Here is a 13027-nt window from a genome sequence, read left to right as displayed (position 1 = left end):
GCAGTCAGAATCAAGGTCCCAGCTCTTTGTGAACCACAGTATGAGAACCTGTGTTCTAAGCTATCCTATATTCCAGGCCTCCATTGGGCTCACACAGATATTATTTAGTATAATCCAGGGTACAGTAATGATATGAATTGATGATTTCGTTTTCATGAGATAAAATGGCAAATTCATCAGGCTTTGTTTTCATTTTTGGGCCAATGGGAAAATGAAAGTGTAATATAAAAATCAGAGCCTTAGCAAAATAATGTGCAGTATTTTGAAGTAATTATGAAATTAATTTCTAACCTTGTATTTCACTATAGGCCAGATTCTGCTATCCTTACATTGAGTAGTACTTTACTCTCTGAGCAGTTGAAATCAATGAGACTACTCACAGAATAAGATGATGTGAGTAAGGCTGCCAGAATCTGACCTGTAGCACTAAAAGCTTAAAGTACAGCACCTGCTGAAGACTAACGTAAATACATTTTAGTTTTTAATGCATTTCAAATATTTTGTTGACAATTAGATTGCTGAGAGCAGCTATGACCAACTGCTGTGAGAATTAATTCAGTCTAACCTAACAACTACTTCCATTTGGATTGCTAGCAAGCTGATTTGACATGAAAATCTTTTGTTCAGTATATGACCCATCTCTAAAATGCAGGATTGTCAGAGATGTCAGCCAATCTGTCAACCTTATTTTTGTTTTTAAATCCGCTGCTGGGGTCAAAAGTGCTGACTAAGTGGGATAAAATAATAGATTTACTGCTTGCCTTCAGCAGCCTTTTCAGTGTACAGATCAAGGTTGTCGCAATAGAAGCATCCTGGAAAAGGAATTGGTGTCTAATGTACAGTAGCTCAGTGAACAGGACTTTATTTATTGTAACTGTACCACAGGCTAGACAAGGGATTTATCTTTTTCTCTCTCTTTCTTTCAGATGACATGTTTGACCTCCCATTCCCAGATGACATGGACAATGACATTGGAATTTTAATCACAGGGAATCTCCACTCTTCTCCAAATTCCTCTCCAGTTCCTTCCCCTGGTTCCCCTTCTGGGATTGGCGTGGGATCTCACTTTCAGCACAGTAGGGTAAGGATCTGTAATGCTCAAGCCACATACATATTAAGTAATCCTCCAACAAAGCTTTTTCTATAGTTTCTAAAAATTAACCAGCTGACTGCAGACAGAAGTTAATGGAGGAAGAAGCCTTGAAGTTAACAGTAAAAAGTTGAAGATGTTAGCTAGATACTATCAGAGAAGATGAAAGGTGCTCCAATTACACCTTTATTTATATCACCCACTCCAAAGTTAGTGACAGCGAATTGTCATTGTGGAACTTGATTTGGATAGGAGCTTTTGATTCTTGTGCCAGAGCCATATTCTACATCCTTGAATGGATGTCCATCTGTATTCATGAAAACCAAAGACTATGATGATTTGGCACAATGCATAAGGTTAGAAGGGACTGCCAGGGTGATCTAGTCTAACCCCCTGCCAAGATGCAGGATTTGCTGTGTCTAAACCACCCAAGGCAGACAGCTATCCAGCTATCCCCCTTTTGAAAACCTCCAGCGAAGGATCTTCCACAAACTCCCTAGGGCAGTCTGTTCCATTGTCCTATTGTTCTTAGATTTAATCTAAATCTGCTATGATGTAGTTTGAACCCATTGCCTCTTGTCCTGCACTCTGTGGCAAGAGAAAACAAGTTCCTGCTTCTGGCACCAAAGAGTTGCATTCGATATCGGCCTAGTTTTGAAGTCTTCATAAATGATTTTCCAGAAAAAGGAATTGGTGTTTGAGTGGACTATTTTTCCTCACGATAAAACCCAGTGTCAGAACTTAAGCTCTGCAGGTGCTTGAGTTTTATGCAAATTTTGTTTTCTCTGAAAAAAATTAGCCCTGGGTGCATGCTCCTTATAAGTTATTTCTGTTTAAAGTGGATTTGAAAAGCTGGTTCCAGCATCAATGGTTATTTAAAATGCAAATTTTGTTAATTTGACAAAGAATTGTTGAATCAAATTTAGCATAATTTTGAAGCAAGTTTGGCAGGGTTGTCTTACACATACACATTCTCTTCGTTGTATAAGAGACTTCATGGTGCGTTTATTTATGCCCAGCATAATCCTTTCCATGACAAACATGCACAAACTGCAGGCACCGCATTTATAATGTGGTAGCAGGGAGGCTTTTATTAGGGAAGTGTTGAAGTTAAAGCTGAAATATACAGAAACATGCTTCACAACAATTATTTTAAAAAATCAGAGATTGGATTTTACTTTATCTATAAATAAATCTAAGATAATGGGGATGAATTTGCTGTGGCTTTTGTAACCCACTATATATATATATATTTTTTATAACTAGGCAATGTGTAAATTTCCCAGCTACTGGCGGTACATTTTTTTTATTTTTAAACAGTGAAATTATAAATCTGGTATGATTTGAAGTCCGGAACACGGTCCTTAGATCTTAACTGCAGTGACACAACAGCACTATGCTCAAACAATGAATAGTTTATTTTATTAAAAACTCTCTCGCCACACAAAACTCCGTGATTTTTCAAGCTGGGGAACTGTGCCAGGGTAACAGCTCTGAAGAATAAAGTCCTTTATTTAGTCACAGACAGGCACAGCAGTAGCGTAAGCTTGCCACATTGCCCTGCAGCCAATGTGCCTCAACTGTCACCTTAAGGGACTATCTTGCTGAGACTTTCAAGAAGAAGGTCAATTGTGGGGTGTGTGTTCTGTGATCTGGACATATGTCCATTAGACACTAATAATTCAACTCACTTCCCAAAGGCCATCAAGTAGTTATAAATTACACTCCATAAGTTGTTTTCAAACTGGCAACCCTAAAGATGAAAAACTCCATATTCTATTACCAAACCCTTGAGCCATCCATTCCCACCACTGAGCATCAGTTAACACGTTTCTCTCTCTGACTTACTGAGTTGTTCAGTCTCTATTATCATTTTTTTGCATTTTTTAAAGAATTGCTTTATACAATTGACTCTCAATGAAAACTTAATCCAACTGGCTTAAAAGCAGCACAAAAAGGTTATTGACCAAAGAGCTTGGAGACCTGGACAGGTCTTTTCTGGGTAAACCTGTTGTAGTAATTCAGTTTAACCATTAACAAGGGCCTGGTAATTGAGGTGTAATTTTTGTTTTTAAAAAAGCAACAGCGTGTGATCATTACCTTCTGGGTCAGGGAAGGTCAAGCCTTCATCCATGTAATCTGTAATTGATTGTTGTAGTTTACCAGTGTGAGCCCTGATTGCTCAGCGGCCAGTTTCAAGGTCTGCTGTTGGATTTTCCAAGTGCCTGCAGCCAGGCGAGCTGCAGCCCTTTCCAAGCATGACCACTTTATGGGCTGTTTAACTTCCTTTGATGCCTGATTAAGCTATTACTGATGGAGAAAGAGCTGGTTCAAGGACTAGCACTGGAAGGTTTCATGATGAAACCAATTTGGGTGTAGTGGGATCAGATGGGTGTTTTTTCCCCACTGAATCAAAAAGTGGGTGGATTAAATGGATTGCCAATCCAGGTTCTTCTGAATATCTTCAGTCTAGAATATTTTCAAACTTTCTAGGTCACTATGTTTGAATCTATTAAAGGAATAAAAAGATGGGAAAGAACATTTACTAAAAACAAATGTACCCCTAAAAATGCAGTTACAGTTTAAAATATGAAATTAACCTCTCTTGAGCAGAACACACATCACTCCTCTTATCAGCTTTAGAAAGCTCATGAAATTTGGGAAACATAGAAACCATACAGTTTCTCCAGCCACTGCTGCTCTACAAATCATCCAAATGCCTGCAAACAGCTATTCTTTCCTTTGGAACGCCCCATCTTCTGCCAGCCTAGAGAGGACAATTCCCTCCAGGATCAAATCCCGTTTCCCTGCATAGAGCCTTAATTTCATGCCATTAGGCCCTGGAACAGACTCACTCCAATCTGTCATGTTCTATTGTTCTTTAGGGATCTGAGGGGCTCCTGGATTATTAATCTGGAGAACCCCACTACCTGAGATTAGGGCTGAATAGTGTGGTTTGAAAAGCTCTGTGACTAGCTAGAGGGAATGTGTTGCACAGTCTGAGATTACCATGATAGCTGGCAACAAGTCAAACAGGATTCAGAATTGAGGGGTGTGTAAACAAAGGAGTAGGGACAGTGAAACAAGGAATGAACTGATTGATTTTCATGCTGCTGATGCTTTTCTTTTTCTTTTTCCCCTCTAGAGCCAAGGAGAGCGTCTTCTTTCCAGAGAAGCCCCTGAAGAGCTGAAGCAACAGCCTCTTGCTCTAGGATACTTTGTATCCACTGCCAAAGCTGAGAATCTTCCACAGTGGTTCTGGTCATCCTGTCCACAGGCACAAAACCAGTGTCCCCTCTTCCTCAAGGTTTGTCTAGTATCCTGTCCCTAGAGGGGGGTAATGGCAGGGAAACAGACACCCACAGTTTTTCTGGAAAGTACTGCCTTTCAGGGGTGTCAACTGATTATATTTAAAACTAGAGTTATGTTTTGAGTTTCAATGTAATCAGTTGGCTGCTGCATTCCCATTTACGCTTCCTTTTCCCCCTCAGGTCCTTGCCTCCATCTGCAGTCACTTGAGCATCCCTTCCCCCACTTAGAGGGAGCCTCAACCTTGAGTTTCTCTATCAGGGCTTTGGAGCTGTGCTCTGGCTCCGCTCCAAAGCCCTGCCCTCTATGCTGGGATTTGGTGTGTGCCAGCTGCCTGCTTTCCTACTGCATTGGTCTGCACAAGCACACAATGGATTCTGACAATTTCCAAATGCTAAAACGCCCTCACATTAAGTAATATTAGAGGAAGGTGCCCTGGCTTTCAGTTCCCAAGGCCTAGTCATCCTAAGGAAGAGGAAACCATAGTTCTCATTCTGCCATGCTACAGCTGTGGCACAAAGACCAAATATGAGGAGCTCAAGCAAAACAGCAGTTCTAGAAACTTTGCCCAAGGTTATGTCTTCACTACCCGCCGGATCGGCGGGCAGCGATCGATCCAGCGGGGATCGATTTATCATGTCTAGTCTAGATGCGATAAATCGACCCCCGAGCGCTCTCTCGTCGACTCCTGTACTCCAGCTCGGCGAGAGTCACAGGCAGAGTCGATGGGGGAGCAGCAACAGTCGACTCACCGCGGTGAAGACACCACGGTAAGTCGAAGTTGCGTAACTTAGATCGACCCCTCCCTCCCTCCCCCCCCCCAGTGTAGACCAGGGCTAATTGACATACAGTGATGGACACAGTATAAGAACCTGAATAGGATAGATATACAATCAGTTTCTTTTCTGTGACTAACTTTTTATAGATTTTCATAACAAAACAGGCAATGAAAAGTACAAAAAGGTAAATGACTTACAGCTCGTATATGTTTCCAGATACCGCACACTTCACAGGATCATAGATTCACAGATTCTAGGACTGGAAGGGACCTCGAGAGGTCATCGAGTCCAGTCCCCTGCCCGCATGGCAGGGCCAAATACTGTCGAGACCATCCAATAGAACTATGCAATTACACAATTTTACAGCTTGTCAAAGCTGCAAGACCAAACACTACAAAACCACACAGATACTCTATAGACATAACAGGTTAGGGAGGGGATAAGAGTAATAAAATAGGAGAAGACATGCTTGAACAGGGAGAAGGGGGGATTAGTGTCTTTAGTGTATATTTCTGTTATCCTACAAAATCTTTACTTAAGATGTAATAATATCATCTTCAGTGTATATAATGCTTTCCATTCCAAAGGATCACAAAGCACTTTATAAAACGTATACTGATATACACTGGAATTGCTTCAACTACTAGAAAAATGTAGTCACCTATTGGGTGGCATGCAGCAGCTTCTTAACCCCACATTGTGCAAAACTATACATTTGTGAATGAGGAAAATAATGTACCCCAAATACAATTCCAAAGTAATTAAGTAAGCAAGATGTAGAGTAATTAGACAGTCCTGTTGTGCTTGCCCATTTCCAATTTAATATCTTGAACTCTTTCTTTAAGTACCATGGGTCTTTCTGTCTACCTAGGTTCTTATGTTGGTGTCCATCATTCTACTATTAAAGACCAGTCTTTCGCTCTTTCCCCTGACAGGAAAAGACAGGTTTAAAGTGGTAGTAGTGGTTGTTGAATATAGAAAAGTGAGTGTTGGTTGGTATCATCAGTAAGGGTACCTTTGTAGGAAAACTTGGCTGAGGAAATGGATTTTGGATTAAGCTTGGATAATTACAAGTGACCTAGATTTATAAGCTGAAAGGTGGCACCTCCAGCACCACAACATCCCCTAGTTCTATACAAGAGATGTTGGCTCAGCGCTGACCAAAGGAAGAGGGCAACTCAGTGAGTCATCAAGCCATCTCCTGTAGCACATCTGGTTTTCCAGGGAGACCTTCTTTCTAAGTATGCGCTTGGCTCAACTCTGCTTTGCTTGCTAAATTTGAGATCACAACCCAAGCAGATATGAAAGTGGGGATCAAAGATCAGGTTTTTTGCTCATTTTAAACCTCCGTTTTTGAGGTTTGAGAACGCATAATAGAACTATTAAGATTCAGTTCCAGCAGTAAAAACACAGCACAGACAAGACCGAAACTTTCTGAATTCTTTCCTTAAACCTTTAGTAGGTTTAGACTTTCTGCTGCTAGATTCATTAGTGCATTGGGTGCGATAAGTCCTGTTGCTAACACATTACATAATCTGTTTGGCTTTCAGTGCTTGAAATAGCTTTTTTGCATATATGGTGGCTATGGACTGTGGACCACAGTTCAGTGTGATTTTCAGAGACATCTGACCCCCAGTAATAAACATGTGGGGGTTAGTTCAGACAGGAATTCGAGAATGAAATTGCAGAGATACAGAATGTATATGGACACACTAGGATTCAGCAGAGAACAAACAGTATGTCCAGCTCTAGAGTCTAAACCTAGTTAACCAAAATTTCAAGTTGTCCTGGGAAGTGGGCGGGGTCTGCTTATTTAAAAATTCTCCAAGATATTGCTGCTGGTCCTTGTGAAATCTGCTGACACACCTGTTACGCAAATGGCTATGTTTGTCGCTTTCCTTCCATAGGCCTCACTGCATCACCATATCTCCGTAGCACAGACTGATGAACTTCTCTCTGTCAGGAACTCTCAACGGGTTCCCCACCCCCTCGACTCTAAAACTACATCAGATGTTTTGAGGTAACATCTTCCAGGCTGTGCATTCCCCACCCTTCCAATGCTATGAGAACAGTTTGCTGACCATCACTGAGGGATCCATTGCTTTGAACCTCAGAATCTCTCCCCTGCTTTAACAGTTCCAGTCTGCATTATGCTCAGCCCTCTGTGGGTGCACAAGAGAGCCACCCTCCCTACACCCCTCCCGAGGGGATGGGCAAATTTTGTTGGAGTACAGGTCCTACTACCACTAGTTGAAAGTGAGTGGGGCGAAGAGCAGGACCATGGTGGCCATTTCTCATATTCTCCACACCAGTTAACAAGCTGGCAGGGACTTTGTTGGGAATACATTCTCCCGTCCAGAGAAAGAGGGTTGGTGGGTTTTTTGGTTGTGTTTTAAGTAGAAGCTAATGCACTCTCTCAGTTTCCCTTCGCCTAAAGATAGAGTAGAAAGTAAACAAGCAAGCCTCTCTTCCAATCTGGTTTGTGTACAAGTCAGTAGAGCTTGCCAAAACACTTGTTTTTGATTAGCAAGATATTTGGGGGTTTTGAAAGTTGGGTTCATGCCGCATCAGAATGAAACCAAATTTGCCAAAATGTCTCTGTGAATCAAAAAATAAGCTTCAGAAACAGAGCAGCCCCATCTTACTGTTACGGGCCAGTAACCTCAGGGCATCCAGACTCCTAACGAACAACCTTGGGGTCCCCAGCCCTGGGACAGTCCCTATGGTGGGGCCGCTCACCATGTATGCCATCCTAGGACTTCCAGGCTCCCAGCTCCAAAGACAGGAGTTGTGGATGGCATACAGGCACTCAGTTCCAAGCAGGGAGCCTGGACGCCCTAGCATGCCCTCACTTTGGAGTCCTGGCTGGAATTGGGATTTTTAGGGCTTCTGTAGTTCCTGCTCTGCAGCAGGGAGCCTGGCCAGACCCAAGAGACCCAGCTCGAGCCAGGGCTCTGCAGACTGCCAATCTCTCTGCCCTGGAGCTGGCAACCTAGCAGCTCCCAGGGGCTACCAGATTCAGCTGCGGAGCAGTCAACCCTGGAACAGTAGCAGATTTCCAATGGAAATCTACCTGGTTTTTAGCAACATTTTGTTGAATCTGCAGTAGATTTTGCTCCAGCAAATCGATATTGTCTGACAAAACTTCCTGACTTGCAGAGCTGGTTTGGAAATTTTCCAAGTAAATGTTTTAGAAAAGACAGCATGTGCAAATGGTGGATTTTCCATAAGTCTTTAAATCAAGATTTGAGAACTTCAGTAACTCGGTCAGGGGTCTGTTACAGGAATGGGTGGGTGAGGTTCTGTGGCCTGTGATGTGCAGGAGGTCAGACTAGATGATCATGATGGTCCCTTCGGGCCTTAAAGTCTATGAAGAGCAGGACCGTAATTTTCCAATGCCATCGCTCAGTCTCTCTCTCTCTCTCTCTTACAGGTTTGTTTTGGAGCAGTACAATGCACTGTCCTGGCTCACGTGTAACCCTGCCACTCAGGATCGCAGCTCCTGCCTTCCTGTTCACTTTGTGGTGCTCACTCAGTTGTACAACGCCATCATGAATATACTTTAATAAAAAAGCACTTGTTCCTCTGGCTCATTCCCCCCTCAACCTGAGAAATGTGCCACAGTCTGCAAAAATCAAAACTTTGCTTCTCTTCAGACCAGGCCCGAGGTCCTGTGCTGTGCTTCAGTTCCTCCATAAGCACACGTGATTTCTGCAGTGTTCAAAACTAATTGACCCATTGACACATCTCTGGCAGCTTCTATCAAAAATCTGGGCCCATCCAGAAACAGTGAATATACAGTACCCTCAATCCAGTGTTATCTTAGAGGCCCAGTAATTACTGGTCAGTATGAAATAAAAGGAAGAATCTGAAGACGATGTCCTTTTGCATGGGGAACTGATTTACAATTAAGGGCAACTTCAGCCCTGCACGTAAAGTCTTGTAGTGACCGGTTTGGGTTGCCTAAAGGTTATTTTGTTTGAACATGTAAGCTGGGATTTTGCAGAAAAGGAGAACCAGTTATATTCTATTATAAATAATGGAGTTTTCTGTCTACCTGGAGTTCCTGTCAGAGTGGATTGGGATGAATGCATGCATTTGTTTCCTGTCCATGTAGATGTGAATGGTCTGGAGATATTTTAATTTTATTTATTTTTAGGTTTTGTTGTTTAAATTATAGAGGACCAGGTACAGTAGATGATCCTAAAGACCCAGCTCCGTTCCAGCGGAGGATTATTTATCTACATACCTCTTACTCTTCTGACCTAGAAATCAGAAATGGAGCTAAAAAACAGTAACAATCAAAATACAAATTAGGAAGACCATGTGCGAAAGGGGAGCACATTCAGAACTCTAATAGTGTCAGCATTTTCTGATAAGAACATACTCTGTTTTAAAGAATTCAACTGTATTTAGCCTGGTTAAAGCAAGAAGTGGCCAGTGTTTAATGAAGGATAACACTACCATATGGAAGAAAAGAGAGGGGTGGGGAGGGAAAACATTTTAAAGCCCAAAATAAAGGCAAATTGAAAGGGGTAAGTTAATCTATTGTAGAGCAATGACTGAGATATATTTCCAATGAATTTAATGATGTTAGAAAACTATTATTGAAACCTGAGTCACCCATAGATCAGGACAGACTAGTCCATGTACATATCCAAAAGTATGTTTTTTGTTTACACTGAATCAGTTACAAATCTGGTGTATTTTTTCTGACTATAGGAATATTATTTCAAAGAAATAATTTTTAAAAATTATATCATTAAATTAGTACTTGAAGCTATGCCACTGTGGTGGAAAAGTTACTTTGTTTAGTAAAATGATTGCCATTTTTAAAGGTTAATGGCTAATTGAAGTATTTTTATGACTCCTTCATTCCAGGCTTCAAGGGGTTTATATTTAAACTCCATTTTCTAATGTTTGTTGTTGCACTGTGCAGCAGGCATGGACTGCCTTATGTGAGGGGTCAGGGCACTTTGATCAGGCTGTGAGATCTAGTTATCTATGGAGAAAATCCTACAAATTTAAAGTTCTTCCAAAAGACTTTCATGTTCTGGTTAAAAAAAAATTAAATTCTATGATTTTAAAAAGTATTTTTCTTGAGATAATGTAACATTTAAAACAAATTATATTGAAAAATTGCTTTTGTGATGGGAAGGTGAAAGCAGAGGAGTAACCTGTAAATGGATAATTTCAATCTCTGCTCCAAGCCACCCATGTGGGGGTGTCTCTTTGCAATGTATAGGTTAAAAAAAATTAGATATCAAAACCATTTGTATCTAATGTGTACAGTGTAAAATTGACTTTAAAAATATTGCAGTACTATTTTTTCTTAATCAGAAAAGAAAATTCTCAAGGCCTTTTGAAGAGCATAAAAAGATGAAGATTGTAAACTTGTATAAAAAAATTTAACTTGGGGAGGAAAAAAATGTAAAGTAGACATTTGTAATCTTTTACCACTTTGGGGTTATCTGTTCCCAGGATTCATCTGAACTTTGAATTATTGTTTTGTTTGGGGCTTTTTTTTTTTTTTAAATGGGCTGTTTTTATCCAGGGGCTTTTCTTCCCCAGAAACCCAGTTCTAAGCAAAAATAAAAAAAGGGCAGCAAGGAGTAGTTTTCATCTGGTGTCATTTTTATTTAATTTTTTTTTAAGTTAAGAGAAGTTGTTGACATATTTATATGTTTTTGTGCAAAATAAATGAATGGCAATAGATTTTAAAGAAAAAATCTTATGTACTTCAGTGTGAAAAAGTCTGTATAATATTTCCCTTAAATATGCATTATTTTACTTGTGAGTTTTTTACTGAATTAATCTGAAATGTACAAGCCCTGGCTTTCCTACAGCGTGAAGAAGTTTTTTTTCTTAATTTCTAACTTTGGAAATCATGCTGAAATCAAAATTATTATTACAGTTGTTTGAGCTAGAGGGAGCGGGTGGGGGGGAGGAGGGGAATGTCCAGCATGCTTGTATGTATATTTCAGAACCTTTTTTAAATGTAAAAGCTGTACATTTCGGGGGAGTTCTGAATTTCTTTGTTTTGTTTTTGTTTTTTCTCTGAGCATTTTGCAGTGAGCTTCTTTTATATATAGCCAACAATTTGAAAGAAAACAAAAAAAAATGTGAAGTTCATTTTAAATCTACAGTATATCGCTGGTACAGTACACTAAAAAGACTTTGATAAAAAGAAGAAACAATAATAATAAAGACCTCCATTTTAAATGTCATTCATATATACCTTGTGGATGAGAGCTATATACTTTTACACACTTTTTTAGATGAATAAATTATTGAATTACTGAAACTTCTGGGTGGAGTTTTATTCTCTGTAGTATATTCTTTGACTACTGCTAAATTATTAGCAAAGCAGTCCTAGAGTAAAGGTGTTGTGTTTATATGTAACCATACTATCTATACAGCATGCACAGAAATTAGGTCCATTATGTTCATTTTGTTATATTCATTTCTTCAGGAGCAAATCTAATCCCTAGGGAAGGTAATTTAGAACTAACACACCTTGTCTGTTAAAATGCATTTAAAAATCCATAGCTTCTCCAGGCTTCCTCCTAGGGGGTGATATGACTTCACACTGCAAAGAAATAAAAATTATATTAAAAAGAGCTCAGTATAACAATTGTTACTTTTAGAGGTGGCAGTAGTGTAAAAGAAAACACAACCAAATTGTAAATATTACGGGTTGTGAATCTGGTGATATTCTTTGTAAAGCACTTTTAATTCCAAGAGCTTTATCCACTATGTATGAAATTTATCCCTATGTACCCCTTTAATGTGAAAGTTAAATTACTCTCCCTCCCCCGCACTAGGGTCAGCCTACATGTGTAAAACAACTGAAATGCAGTCACTTCCATGGTAGAGGGGACCACTAGTGCACTATGGGTGGAGTAGTGAGGAACTTTCAGCCAAACCTCTGTTCTTACAAAACGCACCATGGGATCTTTAGTGCAGGGCAGACAACACGCTGGTTTTTAAGATCTCGTCTAAAAGACATGACACACAGTAACTTGCATGGGAATTCAGTTTATTTCAAAGCCTTAGCTGGCTGTGCTATGATTTGAAACCATAGTTGGAGTACAGGTTTTTGCACTCAGAGGCCTATTGCTCAAGGGCCGAGAATCTTCCTCTTCAAGAGGCACTCAATGAACTCAGAGGATGTGTCCCTTAATGGTTCCACAGCCCTAAGAACTTCGCCCTCATTAATAGCATATACCATTACCAGAAACGCTCCATACAGTTATGTTGACGGGCCCAGTTCAGATGTGAATGGATTTGTATTGACCTGCATGACCTATATATTTGCTTAATCATTTTCTCTTCTGCAATGCAATTACTACTGAAAAATGACTGCACAACTATGAAGTTTATACTCCTATACAACAGCTGCATGTTGGAGGTCTGGTGAATTTTCATTGAGCTACATGGGAGTTTTGGCCAAGTAAAAACTTTATTTAAAAACCAGGTTAGAACCAATACAGTGGGGAAGTAAATTTGATTAGCTATGTCTGACCAAACCAGTTCCCAGTGTTGCATTTAAAAGACTGCCATACAAACCCAAATGGAGGTAGATTGAGGGTTTTGTTGAACTAGCTCAGGAAAGGTTCTTGAAAAATGTAGCAAAAATAAGTTCTTCATCATACATAAAATTCAGTTGAGCAGTAATTTGTCCTGAGATTTCATTATTGCCAAGTCAGTCAATCCCAAATCATTGCAAATATTGACAATCCCTTGGTTTTATTGGTTAAAACACTTCACCACGTTGTAGCAAGTTCTAACAACACCTTCACCTATCTGGCTGGCCTGCATCCTGACAGAAGCCGTCCATTTACAACAG

General features: G+C 40.1%; 1 protein-coding gene across 1 annotated transcript in view; it reads left to right on the top strand.

Annotated features, from left to right (window-relative positions):
- Positions 1-10504, top strand: part of MED13L (mediator complex subunit 13L) — a 365499-nt gene extending 354995 nt beyond the window's left edge. Inside the window, exons 27-30 of the mRNA XM_065417598.1 lie at positions 927-1081; positions 4236-4397; positions 7086-7198; positions 8612-10504. Of these exons, the coding sequence (XP_065273670.1) occupies positions 927-1081; positions 4236-4397; positions 7086-7198; positions 8612-8744 (563 nt within the window). The 3' untranslated portion in view covers positions 8745-10504. The remainder of the gene's footprint in view (positions 1-926; positions 1082-4235; positions 4398-7085; positions 7199-8611) is intronic.
- The last annotated feature ends 2523 nt before the right edge of the window (positions 10505-13027 follow it).

Source organism: Emys orbicularis, chromosome 16 (genome assembly GCF_028017835.1).
Source record: "Emys orbicularis isolate rEmyOrb1 chromosome 16, rEmyOrb1.hap1, whole genome shotgun sequence".
NCBI lineage: Eukaryota > Metazoa > Chordata > Testudines > Emydidae > Emys > Emys orbicularis.
The sequence above is the reverse complement of the archived record's forward strand: the minus strand, read 5'-3'. Positions and strand labels throughout refer to the sequence as shown.